The sequence below is a fragment of the Doryrhamphus excisus genome, chromosome 16 (genome assembly GCF_030265055.1).
Source record: "Doryrhamphus excisus isolate RoL2022-K1 chromosome 16, RoL_Dexc_1.0, whole genome shotgun sequence".
In the NCBI taxonomy this organism is placed as follows: Eukaryota; Metazoa; Chordata; class Actinopteri; order Syngnathiformes; family Syngnathidae; genus Doryrhamphus; species Doryrhamphus excisus.
Window position 1 is genome coordinate 8399174 of NC_080481.1, and position 15602 is coordinate 8414775.

The window sequence follows — 15602 nt, forward strand, 5'->3', positions numbered from 1 at the left end:
ATGCAGTTAGTGTTTTTAGTGTTTATAAAGTTTTGTTTTGCTTTTTTAAAACAGCAAATGCAAGAAATTTCATTACGCAATTTGTTTTCCAAACAAAGAATATTCCAAAGAATATTTTTCCCCTTTTGCCAAGTGTTGATTTTTTTACACACCATACGCAGGTTTGTTACACCTAGCATGATTGTGTTAAGTGTCTGCCGAAGTTCATATTCACAATAATTGCAAAAAATTCTAGTATACTAATGTTAACATGTTAATAATGCTAAAAGGCGTCCTATGCCGAAAAGAAATAACAGATGCTGGTTGTTGCCCCAGTATAGGCTTTTTTTTTGGCAATTACCTCGCCACTGTTTCACAAAATGTTGCACGCTATAAATAGCACATTACCCATGATCAAGACCTCGCCATTGATGTAACTCCATTGGTGCACGGTTGAGCCACCATTAATGATAGCAGAATAAGATGTGATTTTATTCAGAAAGAATACATAGGGAATAGCACTAAGGGCTGCTGCTTGCAGGCCCATAATTAGCTGAATCAACTGTTTTACACAAAAAAATACTTTTTGAAGAAGATGTCAAATTGGAGTTATTTACCTGACAGTAGTTTTATTAAAATAATTCTATAGGTTTAATGTTGTGCAGAACGTATGTATGAGAAGCTCAGGTGGTCTAAGCACTGTGTGTGTGTGTGTGTGACACAGTGTGAAATATGTTGAGCCAAGTCTGTCGCCATGAAGTGTTTTCATGACACGCACACACTTACGGATAGTGTAACTACTACGACTAATGGCTCCTTGCCATTGCTGAGGTCACCGTGTTGTAATGAGTCAATGAACAATTACACACAATAACAGTCAGGGACAATTTGGGCCCTTCATTGAAGAGCATATAAAAGTGTGTAACAGTTTGAGGTCTAGTTAGATATATTAGCAGTGTTTTCAGATGCTGGGATCCATCTACAGACCACACGCTAGTCACTTGAATTGTTCTTTTGTTCGTCATTTTCACCAGAGTTATACGTAACACACACGCTGGTGTCCGCATGTCAAACACCACCAAGTAATTATTGTCAGTGTGCCAGTGATTGGCACTAATTGAGCAGTGTTTGTGATGGTGGCAGCGATGGGAGGTCGCAGAGATGTGAACCGGGTCTCACCTGCAGTCTGCGCGTGACACAGTACTTCGCCACAGTGGCAGTTCACTGGCCTCCAGGCTGGCAGGAGACCTTTTAACTCCAGTGATTAGCCCGAGTCCGAGTTCCTGGGATAATTATGTTTCCTATTTCTCTTTACTCCGAGGCTCATGGTTTTTCCTCTCTCCTCTTAAAGGCGTCTTAACCCATCAGGGAAATAGTCTTGCTGTTGGAGGTAATTGCATCTATAGTGAGAAGTGGTTTTGTGCAATATTACATATTGTCACACTTGTTGGCAGCTCTACTAGAGCTCTACTGATTCTTTACATAGATAGCAGTCAAGTGCAGAGTTATGTTAACCTCAAATAAAGGTTTATATTTGTCCAAATCCAATGTTGTTGTTGTTGAAGGTATTTCCTCTATGATTACAATCATTTTGAACATTTTCTGAAGTAAAAATGGCTGATTTTGCACATTTCCTGATCGAAACACAGGACAGACGTGTGAGCCGAGGCAAAGGCGAGTCTCTCCTCTCAGCTGAAGTGCGCTGTAGTTTGTCAGCAAGTCACCAATATAACATTTGTAGAAACATGTATTTGACACCATGACTTTGTGCAGTGTTTAATGTAAGTCATTATTTTTGCTAAGCAGACAAAAAAGTGTAATACGCTGAGGTGCAGCACTACCATGAAGGGGCAGGGATGTGCATTGTCGTTGCCGTGGTTTAAGGTCAGGGTTTGTTTATATTTTAACATAATTTTTAAAACAATGAACAGGAATGTTGTTGTTTTTTTATTTAACCCAACAAAAACTAGACAGAACCTAAAACAGAGCCTTGGGGCACCCCATTGCCCGAAATATGCCCGAAGCCAATGAAGGACGGTGTCTTCATTCAAAAACATAAGCAGCCATGTCAGTTCGAGTCATGAACATTCCAAATGCATTCCAAATATTTTGAATGAATGAACGTGACGCCCCCTACGTTGCATCTCATTGGAGGACTACTTTACTACCACATTTCTTTCCATGAATTCATTTATGTGTACACCACATGTACTTCTAATGGGTAATTCATCACAATGTTGGAACTTGGACCAGAGGTCAGAGTCAGTGTTGTACTGTAAACAGATGGTGCCTGATGATTACAGGCCCCCAGGGAGACCCGGGTGTACTCCCTAATTGATTGTCATGAAAGGCTCTAATTGAATTGAGCGACTCGGTGAAACAACACGCGGAGCGCTCCATTTGATGTTTAGTGACTTGGCTAAATCCCGTGAAGGCGGTGGCAACCCCACTGGCTCAAGGGGGAACTGTTTGTTTACATGTCGCGGGCCACATGGGGTTTGTGATGGTGCATTCATGGTCCACAGAAGGTGGCCTTTGACTCTTCCTAAACACCACCATGAGGCGATGATTCACTTTATTGACTTTTTCATCATTTAACCAAGACAGGGAGGCAGAAGACGTGCGGTGTTGGTACCTGGCAGTGAGGGAAGAAAATGAGACATCAGGGTAATGGAGGGAGTCAGGCAGTGAGTGGCACCAATAGTTCTCCTTTTGGAAGGGGCGGAGGGGGGGTGGTAGCTCTCGGATTAGGAGGCTGGAAGATGGTTAAAACGTGTCAACGTGTAATTGCACGATAAGGCCCCCTCGTGAAGACTTTGTCTGCCCCGTTGCTATTTTCAATGGCGTCCCGGCTAATCTCCCCGCGCCACATTCTGTCTTGTGCAATCGGCCCCCCCTCCCCGTAATCTCCCATGACAGAACCGGGTCCAACGACGGAGGTGCGTGCTTTTATAGGAGGAGAGGGAGGCAAATATGTGGAGGCGTGATAAACTGACGGCGATTATCCATGTTTAGGACGCAGGGAACATGCTGGATTGGGGGGGTTGGTGGGGAGGGGGGTGAAGTGCCAGAAGATACATGACGTCATGATGTTATGACATCACTTCTCATGTTCTTCCCACCTTTTTGGCTAGTCTTTTTTTTTTAACTGTAGCTCCTATTAAATGATTAAAATATTACATATACTTTATACTTACTTTAAGCATTGGGTTTAAGTGTATATTTGTTTTAACAAAATAGATTAAAATAATGATAATAATGCACATATTAATGGTGATCAATCAGAAATGTGTATTTAATTAACAAATACGGCAAATATTATTTAAGTTAAATTAAATTTGCCAGCAAACAGCTTATGTAAATATTACACATTGAATTCAGATTTTTTTTGTTCACATTTATATGTTAAATTCCCACTTTATTCATTTTCTATTGATTTACTCCGATGACTTTTTCTTTTTTGGTGGGGGTACACGCCAGCGAAACACCCCCCTCCCCTTCTCATAGTGCCATAAAGACTAATCCTCATTTTTCTCAAGACAAAACCTTTGCCCCCCCAAACCCTGCGACCCACACCCCTCCCCGTCCTGGGTCTACAAGTTTGAAGTGTGACACAATTGAACAACACACACCCACCCGAGTGCAACAAAGTTGAAGTGGACCAAGTTTAGGATTTTTAACTTGTAGTGGATTCAATCAGGATCAATGATTCCTTTTTAAAAACATCAAAATCAGTAAATGTGAAATGAGGCCTAAAGCTTGTGGCATTGCAATTATTGGGGGTTTAAAAAAAACCTGACCCTGAATGCATGGAAGGAAACAGAAAGAGAAAGCAGGCTTTGTTAGAGCAAAACTTTATGGTAATGCAGCCTTGAATATGTCACTCATACTCCGCATTGGGCGTCACAAAGAAAAATATTACAATGTGGCTCAAACACTTAACTGTGATAATAATTAAGGGCGATTGGCTAATATATGATTTTTTTTAAATTACAATAAAGATCATGTAATCAGGGCACAAATAGTAAAAACAATGCTGAATTCCTAATTGAGTGTAAAAACACAGTAATTACCATAAAACATATTTCAACTGCATGAATTTGAGCAACAGCATAAATAATCCTTAAAGCAAATTTAATAACCCGTTTGTCTCTACTGTTGGGAGTTCTGCTTCCACTTTTTGGATCACATACATGAAATGGCAAAAATAAATATTCCTTGCTGAGAAAGAAAAGCCCTTTTCTTCTCTTTCTGACAGTGCATTTGCATAAAGCGTTTCCAGTGGGAATATTTATTCACAATTTACAAGACTTACAACAACCAAAAAAACAAATCACACCGACCGACTCACGTGTTTACAAGGATTAAAACCGGAAATCAATTTCATTTGCTGCCTGTGAACTTCTTTAAAAACACATTTTCCACGCTTTCAATTCCACACAAACGTTTAAAAAAAAAAAGCTCACGGTGCACCAGACTTGCGGGATTATAATCGAAATGGTGTGAAAACTTGGCAGAAGCTCTTGAACTAAAATAAATCAGCGTGTGCGTTGAGTCAAAAAATGATAACATAAAAAAAAGAAAAAGTTTGTTCAGGTGATTGCATTTTTATGGCTCTAAACGCCTTACTTTACACGCGAGCAGCAGCGGCCCACATCCTCTTAAAGTATTTGGTTGCGGTTTAGTGCTTTTCCAACATGTAAGAGCGTTAAATGTGCGTCAGAGGAACCGTCCCGTTCACCGACGTGCTGCTGCCCTGGTAGTGCTGCGGGTGGAGGACGTGCAGGCGGCCGTGCACGGAGGAGTCTCCCGCCGCATCACCCGTGGGCAAGTACATGCTGATCATGTCCCGGAGGTCCCCCGTGGGGCAGGTCGCTCGCGCCGTGGACGCCGGGGGGCTCGCGCTCGGCTCGGACTTAACCAGGGGTCCCAGTGTTCCCCCCAGCGCCCCCGACACAGGGGACACGCCGGCGCTCTGGTGCTGGTGCGTGTAGCCGGTGATGCCCCCGTAGCCCGGCGGAGAGGCGCTCATGTAGCTCTGGGAGTTCGAGATGGGGCTGTAACATAAGGCGCTCATGTCGTACCTGTGCACGGGCTGCGGGTTGTGCGGGTGCGGGTGCTGGTGAGGGTGCTGGTGCGCGTGGTGGTGCGGGTGAGCGCCTGTGCCCGGGTGTTGCGTGTACGCCACCTCTTGCATCATGGCGTGAGCGGCAGCCGCCGCGGCCGCCACCTGCCCCGAGTAGGCGCTGCTCGGCCAGCCGTTGACGTGCGCGGCGTAGCCCGCGTTGGCCCCCAGGTGCCCCCCGCCGGGGCTGTCCAGCCGCTGCCCGCCGCCCATTCCCACGCCCGCCGCGTGGCCGAGAAGTCCGCCCGCCAGCGTGTACTTGTCCTTCTTCAGCAGGGTCTTGGTCTTCCTCCGCGGGCGGTACTTGTAGTCCGGGTGCTCCTTCATGTGCATGGCCCGGAGCCGCTTGGCCTCGTCGATGAAGGGCCGCTTCTCTGCCTCGGTCATCACCTTCCACTCTGCCCCCAGCCGCTTGCTGATCTCCGAGTTATGCATCTTTGGGTTCTCCTGGGCCATCTTCCGTCGCTGGCCTCGGGACCACACCATGAAAGCGTTCATGGGTCTCTTTATTCTCTCCTGGGGGACTTTACCGCCTCCTCCCACGTGTCCCCCCGGGTTGGACGGGTTGGTCTGCGGCACCATGGGGGAGTGCAGGTCCGTCTCCATCATGATGCTGTACATTCACCTTGTCTTGGAGCAACCGCTCAGACCCACGCGATCATTGAAGGGTGAAGAAGACGATGAAAAGCCGGTGCGGTCTCAGAGGACAACTTCTTCCTCACTTCCCCCTTTTTTGCCCTTTTTGCTGTCATCCGCCGAGAAGAATAGACCCTTTTCAGCCCACTTTGCTCGGAGCGGTGCGGGGAAAAGTTAGCGGAGCGTGCCCGGGCCGCGCGCGCTGACAGCAGCTAAATGAGCGCTGGCGGCCAATGGAGAGGCTCGAGCGTGGACGTGATTTGCATGCGCGGGCTCGAGCTGCTCGTGACGTCACAGCGCGAGACTGGCAATCGGCGGTGTTGAGGCGAAATATTCAACTCTTCAAATGTGGACACAATTCCTGCAGCTTAGTTGTATTTCTATACAAAATAGTACGTTATATTGCATTCATGTCTTCAAAAACTCAAAACAAAACACGTTCAATCAGGAGTAGCCAAACTTTTTTCACACTGAAAAATCTTTTAATATTTTAATTATGTCAACAAGTTAAGACGTGTTTCGAAGTACAACGTGTCACAGTCCAATAAATATTGTCTATAATAAGAATGGAATAAGAATGGTCAAAAAAAGTCTGTTTATTAGATGATGTTTAATGAATATCAAAAACATGATTTTCCAGACCTAATTCTCAAATAAAGAAGACAGTTTATGACAGTATATGTAAACAAATATAATTATACATTTTTAAATGGGACAACATACTACATATGGTGTTTCTGCTACCGGAACCACCAATAACAAAATGTATGTTTTAAACACCCCGAGCTCTATAAATTGTATGTTTTGCATATCATTGTTCATTTGGCAAACAACAGGTCTCCCACTCGGAGCCACAGGTGCATTTCTGTTGTGTCTGTTGCTAGGAAACGGTTGACTGACGCAGAGCCGTGTGCCATTCAGAACACCCTTTTGTTTGCCAGCACCAGAGAAAACGCCATTTAACACACATATGCATGCACTAATAGGCTCTTTTAATACTCGCTTTAATACTTTCATATTTTTCTCACACTGTATCAGACAAAGGTTGTTTAATCAATCAGATGAGATTATGGCTTCTTGTGGTTGCGTAATGCCGAGCTGCATTTTTGGTGTTCCAGCATGTCTCGTTACATACTTACTTCCAAAGCACAATATACACACAAGTTTGTTTTATGATATGTTTTATTCGATGTATGTGTCACGACCTGGCTCGTAAGCGGCGACAACAACAAAGGAGGGAGACCAGACCCGACCAAACAATGCCAACGTTTATTGTCAACAAGTCTACAACATAGGCTTCAACCAAGGCCAAGCTCTGTACGCCTGTCTCTCCGCTTCATCTGTGATGGCTTTATGGTTTGAGAGGATGATGGGGGGGGTCTTGCTGATCTGACGGCATCAAACATGTCTGAGAAGCTGTCACCATCACAATTTCAGCGGCAGGCTTAGCAACTTCCTGTAATGACAAAAAAGAATCACATCTTTGGTGACTTATGGGCAGGAATGTACAAAATAACAAACAGTATTGTAGGTGGGATTATTTTGTAGCTTGTTGTTTGGATTGATGGAGTCATCGGAATGCTAAATCGGGATCCAAACACAAACAGGTAGTGGTTGATATCAGAAAAGAGGGCAAAAAGTCAAAGCTTGCTTTGCTGTATTAAGGATATTCACATTTCACGGGCAGAAATCTGAGGCTATTTATATTTTGAAAAAAAAAACATTAAATAGCAAAATGGTTATTGATTAACTGGATCATCGATTAATCATCTATTATATTTCTCTCACAGGACCCAAAAATTAAAGAAATGACTTTCATATTTTAGGTCATCAGAGATGTGATTTTGTGTCGATCCTGTGATCCATGGGCGCCGTGCTGCCTGGAAGTAGCCAGAATGCTTCAAAATAAGAGCTGTATGGGATGCTGCTGGAAACTGTGTGTGTCACGGTCGGAGTTCCACTCTCGTGTTTAACGCGGCTCGCCCGCTTGATGAACCAGATGTTATGTAATCCCACACTTCAAAGGCATTTCTGCTGTGCATCAGATGACACAGTGAGTTGTTGTTTTTTTTGACTCTCTGTCATAGCAAGCTGTCAGCTCTGCTGGACTTCAGATGCACGGACAGAACAAACATACAGGACAAGTGCACGATTGGTCATGAAGTTCCAATGTCGTGAGACAGCAAATGAATCCTTTCCTGTAATTGCAGTCAGTGTAAATGTGAGTGTGAATGGTTGGTTGTGTAAACCAACAGGATAGGCAAGCTTGGTATTTTTACTGTATTTTTCCATCCATTTTAACACCGCTTGTCCTCACTAAGGTCATGGGTCAGCTGAGATTGGAACTATTAGGGCATTTCTAGTCAACCATTCGCATTGCCACCTATATAAAAAAATCCAGAGCCTGCAATTATAAGAAAAACCACGGACAGACGGGGAAAACATGTCAACTCACATCAGCTCATGGCGGTGGCCTCATGTTGAGTCAATGCATGTCAAACAATATATGCAAAAATTGAATTTTTACATCCAATTAGCTTATTTTGACGGTACTGTGGCAGTCTAGCTTTGTGTTCATCCTTGCATGAGGGACCGATGGTGGCTAACAGCAACATCCACACGCTTCAAACACATCAACTTAGCTCGGGTACCATGCAAGGACACCAGACCTGATAGTAGAAAGTAGTAGAAACTATCCGAGGAATGTGTTGAAATCTGTTCCCCAATGGAACAAACCAGCACCCATTGGGTTGGAGACCACCACTGTACCACTTGTCATATATGCATCAATGTAATAAAAACTGAGCGTTGTTCTCAGGTAAAATCTGTTTTTCAAAATATGAATATGTTTTATGGTAAATGATGTAAAGGTAAGGTAAGAAGTCAAAGGGTTTTAAAAGGGTTTGAACGTATTCATTGTCCCTTATTGAGCTCCAAAATTTGCTGTTTTAGGATTAAACCATTCATATGAAAATATGTATGTGTTTTGCGGCAGCCCTGGTTATGGTGCTAAAGGACCAGGAATTAACTGTAACAATTAATCGATGATTAATCAATTATTCAATTAATTAACCACTATATTGGTATTCTATTAGGATTTCTATTCTATTAGGAGTTCTATTAGAACTAAAAGATGTGATTTTTTTTATTAACATATATTATTGATCAACATTTTTGCTTTTTTTGTGACACTTTGTGGACCAAACCACTCACTGTTTGTATTTGGTTGATATTGATCTGGTTTGTGTAGGGCCTAAACCCGATGAATCGCTGACACAAAACAACATGCTTCAGATGAATCAATGAAAAAACTAATTTATTTTACTTTTTGTCATTGGCTTATTTCGTTTTGCATGCCTCACTGTCTTTAACCGCCGCCATGATCAGACGAGCCTGATAGACGTTGCATCCACGAGCACCGAACCCTGTTAAGCGTCTACACTCATTATTTAATCATCACACCTTGTGCTCTGATTGACACCTAATGAATCGCCGGGTCTCGGGTCTCGCTTGGCTAATGGATTCTTGTCAGTCTGCCAACCGTGTTGCTGCTCTGAGTCCTCACAGAGGAGCTTTTCTTGTCCTTTATATGCTAGAGAGCCACTAAATATGGTGGTAAGGCATTGCCATTTTTAGAGCTTGTGCTATAAAAAGTTAACAGAAATATGACAAAGTATGATTGGTACCCTGGCAAACACGTCCGTTTAACCGCAGACCAACCCAAAGATCCGCGTGGGGGTGGCGGGACCACAAGCTGAGGCAACGGGACGGAGATCCTTGATGTTTTGTTATTTGGTCCGATTTTCAAGTGGACCGCAGGTATAAATATGAAGCCACAAATACGATAAGCTGCATCAAAAGAAGGGAAAGGGTGGAATGAAGTCCTAACCTTGATGGAATGAGGTAAGTGGTACAGGAGGGGGCCTGTACACGAGAAGTGAATAGGTGGGGGCGGGGGGTGTCTTGGGATGATGCAGGGTGGGTGTAGTAACCCCGGCGAAAACAGATTAGTCGAGCATGAAGAGGATTACCAACAATGATAGTCCCTCAGAGGGACCCCCGAGTCGGTTGGAGCCAATACACACACACACACACACACAAATGCTGTGTTTAACCGCCTGCTACCCGTATGTTACTTCATAAATTCAATTCATATTTATCCATGGTATTTTTGCAGTTAGCTCACTTAAAAAAACTTGAAAATAAAAAATAATAATTCTAACCCAGACAATTATTGTAGCACACTATGAGATTATGGACAAAAAATGCATTTAGTTAAGCGAAAGATCCCCAAAAATATCTCTTCAAATGTAATACATGAAGGTTATAAATTAATTTCAGATTTGGATAAGCGAAGTAAGTATTTGATACCCTGCCAACCATGCAAATGAAAATTAGCCCTGTCTCTTCTCGGTGAAAAAGAGGCCACGCCGGCACGATAATTTGAAAATGGAAGAAATCCAAGATAACAGCCAATCGCTTTCACTCCCGAGCTACCAGATCTCACCTGGTGGCGGAAGGATGAATCGGAGAAACATCATCAGCCGCACAGCATGAGCTTATTAATGATCTCTCGGGAGTTGACCAAGAAAATCATTAGTAACACACTTTGTTATAACGGATTGAGATCCTGCAGTGCTTGCAAGAAGACACACAAATGACTCAAAAAGAGCATTGGAAGAATGTGACGTAGTCAGACCAGACCGAAGTTGAGATCTTCAGCTTCAGCTCAATAAGAAGTAAAGTAAAGCATAACATGGCTATGTTCACCGAGGTTACTGTATATACTAGTATAACTCGTTCCAATCATAAGAAATGAACTTACTACCAGTAGTAGCCTCAGCACGCAGTATTGACGCATTGGAGGAGAAGCATAGACTATAGACCAGGGTCTTCAATTCAAATCGAGTAAGGTTTGTCTACGCCGTTCGAACCTAATTTTGCCTTAAAATTGCATCATACTGACTCGCTCATACCAAGATCAAATGTAGTGAAACCCTGCACATTACCCAAAAAACAGTGTTTCTCAGATAATGGGTAGGGGAACGCTGAACTGACAGCGGGACGGGAAGCAGGATATCGGCAGATCTGCCAACATGTACGCATTTGTCGTAGTCGTATGCCGTAAATCAGGGGTCTCAAACTCAATTTACCTGGGGGCCACAGGAGCTAGGGTCTGGGCAAGGCTGGGCCGCATCAGGTTGAAAAAAAAAACACATTTATTAAAAACAGAAAAATATACAAACTTTTTCAGTGCTTTGGTTCCGATTTTCTACAATAAAAGCTCTGATAAAACATTCCACTGTTCTCAAATATCTTAATTGTTATTTTTCTGCACAAAATAAGATGAAAAATAAATGAACAAATCAAGAATAAAGAAAGTCAATCAGTAATAAATAAATATAATAATAATAATAATAAAACGGCAAATAATACTTAAAACTGGACAAATAAAACGTAAGAAACCACATACATATAGTTGGTGGGTAGACAAATTATTTTTTCAGATTAAAATGAACAAAGCATTATTAGAACCCTGTAGACATGACAAAACACGACTATAGTCACATTTATACTCTTTTTATTTACAACATATTGCGCAACTGCAGGGTCTTGAGACACATGCTAACTCGCAAACTAGAGAGCTAGCGACCTAAACGGTAGCCTTCAAGTTATTTCCTTTAAACTTAAATAGCCAAAAACGTACCACTTCCACACGGATAGGGAGGATAACTATTAACAGTTATTTAACCTTTAACATGAACATTAATCAAACATAATAATTTTTTCTGGGTACATGATACCATACAGCATCCATATCAAACTTGCGTGGGCCGCACTAACATTAAACTTTCATATCAAGGCGGGGGCCTCAAACTAGTGTCCTGCGGGCCATATTTGGCCTGCGGGCTGCATGTTTGAGACCCCTGCCGTAAATGAATGTGCTATGACGCTCGTCGATTTTCCGTACTATGCACTACAGTTCCAAAGCAAATGAGATACAGGATTCTGGGAGAATAAACAGTCCTTTCGCTTTTAAATGTTGGGTTTTCTCTATCAAACTCTTACTTTTGAGCAAGCCATGGTTCTATTCCAAGATGAGCGACATAGGAAATGAATGGATGGATGGATCGTTCCCACAATCTGCAGCGGTGATCAATCCGCAAGCATGATTATATGTTATGATAGTTTGCATTCACTTTAATTGGTCACGGGTCCAGAAAGGGACGAAATCTGGCATTTGGTGAGGGCTGCTATAGACAAAGAAATTGCTAAACAGGGAAGTGGTTTGGTTTTGATGTAGCGGGTATCTGTTGTACAATCATGTGGAGTAGCCAAGCGACTCAACAATATGCGACTGGACTTGGAGGTAAAAACATTATGTGTGGAGCTAATGCTAAAGTGGAGCTAATGTTGTGAAAGCAGCTGCCCTGAACAACAGCAAAACTTTGGGTACTCTCTACACCAGCGGTTCCCAAAATCAGAGGATATTTACATTTTGAAATCAAAAATGATGAATCATATAGCAAAATAGTTATTGATTAATTGGGTAATGGATTAATCATTGATGAATCATTGCAGTAATTCTTTTGCCACACTATTTATACTGTTATAACTGTATTTTTTAAATCTGATTTGTGCAAATAATTAGAAAATAAAGTCATGCTTTACCCTCACTGACATTTCCTTCTGCGTTATAAGACACCCTCACACTCCACATCTCACAGCTAATAGGAGAATGGGGGTCCTCCTCTCTCTCACCCCCTCCATCCCCTCCTTGGTCCCAAATTAGGCTTTTTTGTCGTGGCTGCTGCTGCGGCTGCTGTGGGGAAGAATGAGGACTTCCTGCAGAGGACCTTTAAGTGCAGGTTTGAGCAGGCTCTCGCTCTCTCTCTCTCTCTCCAGAGCTCTCTCGCTCATCCTAAATGGGGTCAAGCTCTTAGTCAGAACCTGCTGCTTTCACGGACCCCAAAGAGCGACGCCCCTCCACCTGGCCTTTCCTCCATCCCATCAGTAACCTTTTTTCCCCCACTCTCCCCACTTCACTCGGCCTATCTCACTTCCTCCGGTTTTGTGTGTGATTTCAACCATCTTTGTGTGATTGCATCTGAGTTGCACCCACCAAACATGTGAGTGGACTCATTATTGAACAAAAGCGCTCTTCCACATATGATCAATCAAAAAGTCAATGAGAAAGGCAGGTCACAAAAACACTGGAACCTGCTTGCTTATGTCCAAACTCGTCCAAATCCACTGTGCTTTTTTTTTAGTACTTTACTACAATCTTTTATCCAGAGGTAATTTCAGTGAAACATGCCGACGCTATGATGGAAAAACGTATAATTTACTGATATAACTTAGGTCACATGTCATATTATAAATTATACGACAGGTTCTTCAAGCGAATCTGCAGACATTTTCACAAGGGTCTTTTATTCTATGTATTTTGAATTTGTTAGTCGAGGTATAGTGATGTTAAAATCAATCTTGGAAAACGTTTGGTCTTGACTGACGAGGACGCAAAAACCCAACATCAATATCATGGTTTTATTGAGTGGGCTGTGATATTAACGGTAATTGCATCCTGTCAAATGATTGGCACTGAAAATCACAATTGATGTGCTGTTTGTAAAATGCGTACACAATTTCTTCCATACAGATAATGCTAATTAAGTAACAGGGACTTTGGACGTTACATTTCGTGTCCGCCACCATCACACGCGTTATTTAGTGTGGGAAGCGCCTTGAACGCCTTCTGTTCTGCAAAGCCAGAAGCTGGTCTATCGTAATGGAGCCAAACGAATCCATTGTTAATTATGTACCGATATTAGAAACTTTGGTGTCCAAATCATCACGATTGCAAGGGTTTATTTGACGCTCTTTTTCCATGAACTTGTACAGTTGTACGGTTTTCTTTTTACATGTTTTTTAAACCCCTGGCAAAACACCCAAGACCGTAATCACCAGTCTTGGAGAATGTCCATTCAGTTGATTCATTTTGTAGAAAAACTGCATTTCAAATGGGAACATCTTCCGGATTTACGTAGGTCCAGACTGTTCCTTTCCTGTAGGAATGTTTTAACAGTTATTGCTCTGTGACATGATGCATTATTACAATGGAAATTTGCACCTCTTCTTCAGGCAGTTGTCTTCATAAATCTCATTGGAAGGCCACCAAACACAAGTTCCAGCATCATCGCCTCGCGCAATACGGATTTGGGATTCATCACTGAATATGACTTTGTCATCCACAGTCCAAGATTGGTTTTCGTTCTGCTTTTCTGTAAGTAAATCTAATTTCCTTTCAGCGATTTCTTACTCTTCCTCATTTGTTTGGCTGCACCTTTTATGGTTTCAAGACAAAATGCCTTCAGTTGTCCGTCATGATGCTTTGATGTCTTCCTTGGTCTACCAGTATGCTTGCCATGTTGTTTGGACTTGGTCCAGATGATCAATTATCATTTTTTTCCCGAGTTTCAATTGTCGTGTTGGCGCCATATTGCATGTGAACTCAAAGTGTGTCAATCTTTAAACTAATCTGATGCAAGTGGGAAAGGGAATTGATGACTGATTCCATTTTTTTTTACTTGGAATTGAGTGATTCCATATTTTTTCTCCTCTGCTTGGTCGAAAAAAAATGTTACTAAGAATCACAAATCTTTTTTTTCGTGTATCGGTGATCTGCCGAAATTAAACAACCGAGTGAACATCCTCCAAAACTGGTGATTCCATATTTTTATAACGGCCACAAACATGTCACTAATGTATAGTCGGATCCAAAATCTGGCAAACGTCCCAAGTCAATGCACAAGCAATAGCTACGTACATACACAGGTTCTACTGGAGTGTGAAGAAGCTTTTGGATAAATGAGAGGAAATGTAAGAGGTGAACTACAGTACAAGTTTCCAAAATCTATATGTCATATATCTACAGTCAACATTTCAATGCTCCTTTGCTGCTTATGCGGCTTCTTTGCAAACAAGGACAGTCCAGTGTGCAACAGCGACACATTTAAACACAGCTCATCATTATTCTGCCATGTCTGCCACACAAACACGCACACTCACATGCATGGCTGGAAAAGGCCTGGGCCTGTCAGGAGCAGCGACATACCTTCCCTCCTCTCAGCAGGCCTCCGGTCATCCAGTTAGCATAACTTGGAGCTTTTGCAGGACAGCAGAGAAACACCAGACAGAAATCCCATCTTTTTGGCGCAGCTGAGCGTGTCCATCTTCGATACGTGACTATGCCGTGTTACGCATCAGCATCTCTCAGTGCTTCCCTCTTCTCTGGCTCCGCAGAGCTCCTCCTGAGCCTGAACGCCTCTGGCGATGGTCAACGCAGCTCTCAGCCCTCCTCCGACCCCATACTCGCTTTTATTTAATTTGTCTGTATAATGGATGTGAATGAAGCCAAGGGAGGGGCAGGCCACTGAGCCAAAGAGGAACAATAAGTGCCATTATTTTTGATTGGCTTCCCCCTTTTTGAAAATGACTTTCAAAGTGTGATTTCCCATTGTCGGGGTAGAATAATGCTGAACAATACAACCGGGGGCGGGGGAGGTTTAGTCTTATACACGCAAGCTGATATTGAAGGGGGCTTTGGCAGTGGTGTGCACTGGATAACCCTGCAGGGCCACGACTGGGCCCGGGGTTAGTCTCATAATGGGAGGCCTTTAGCCACCATTGTGGCGGCTGTGTCAACAGAGAGGCCGCTGGGAGTCGCCTGGCATGGCGGGGCGGGGCGGGGGAAAAGCCTTTTATGCCTTTTCTATTCAAGTGAGAAAACCGCTTGTAGCACCACCCCTCTGTCTCATTTTACGCCCGTAATTCTAACAGTTCACCTGGCAATATTCCTCCT

The 15602-nt window shown here is 42.9% G+C and overlaps 2 protein-coding genes and 1 long non-coding RNA gene across 3 annotated transcripts in view; 1 reads left to right on the plus strand and 2 right to left on the minus strand.

The window, feature by feature from the left end:
• The window catches only part of atp11a (ATPase phospholipid transporting 11A), a 54479-nt gene extending 40455 nt beyond the window's left edge, over window positions 1–14024 (plus strand). The window contains exon 32 of the transcript XR_009119734.1: window positions 13883–14024. The gene's annotated coding sequence lies outside the window, so the exon portion shown is untranslated. The remainder of the gene's footprint in view (window positions 1–13882) is intronic.
• On the minus strand, window positions 3818–5991 carry sox1b (SRY-box transcription factor 1b). Its single transcript, XM_058050939.1, has one exon. It carries the CDS (start codon window positions 5723–5725, stop codon window positions 4688–4690), a length of 1038 nt encoding a protein of 345 aa, XP_057906922.1. The 5' UTR covers window positions 5726–5991; the 3' UTR covers window positions 3818–4687.
• LOC131104121 (uncharacterized) lies at window positions 6996–15357 on the minus strand. Its single transcript, XR_009119738.1, has 2 exons — window positions 14856–15357; window positions 6996–7196 (listed from the first exon to the last, which is right to left on the minus strand). It is a non-coding gene; the product is annotated as an uncharacterized LOC131104121 (long non-coding RNA).
• Window positions 15358–15602: the final 245 nt, after the last annotated feature.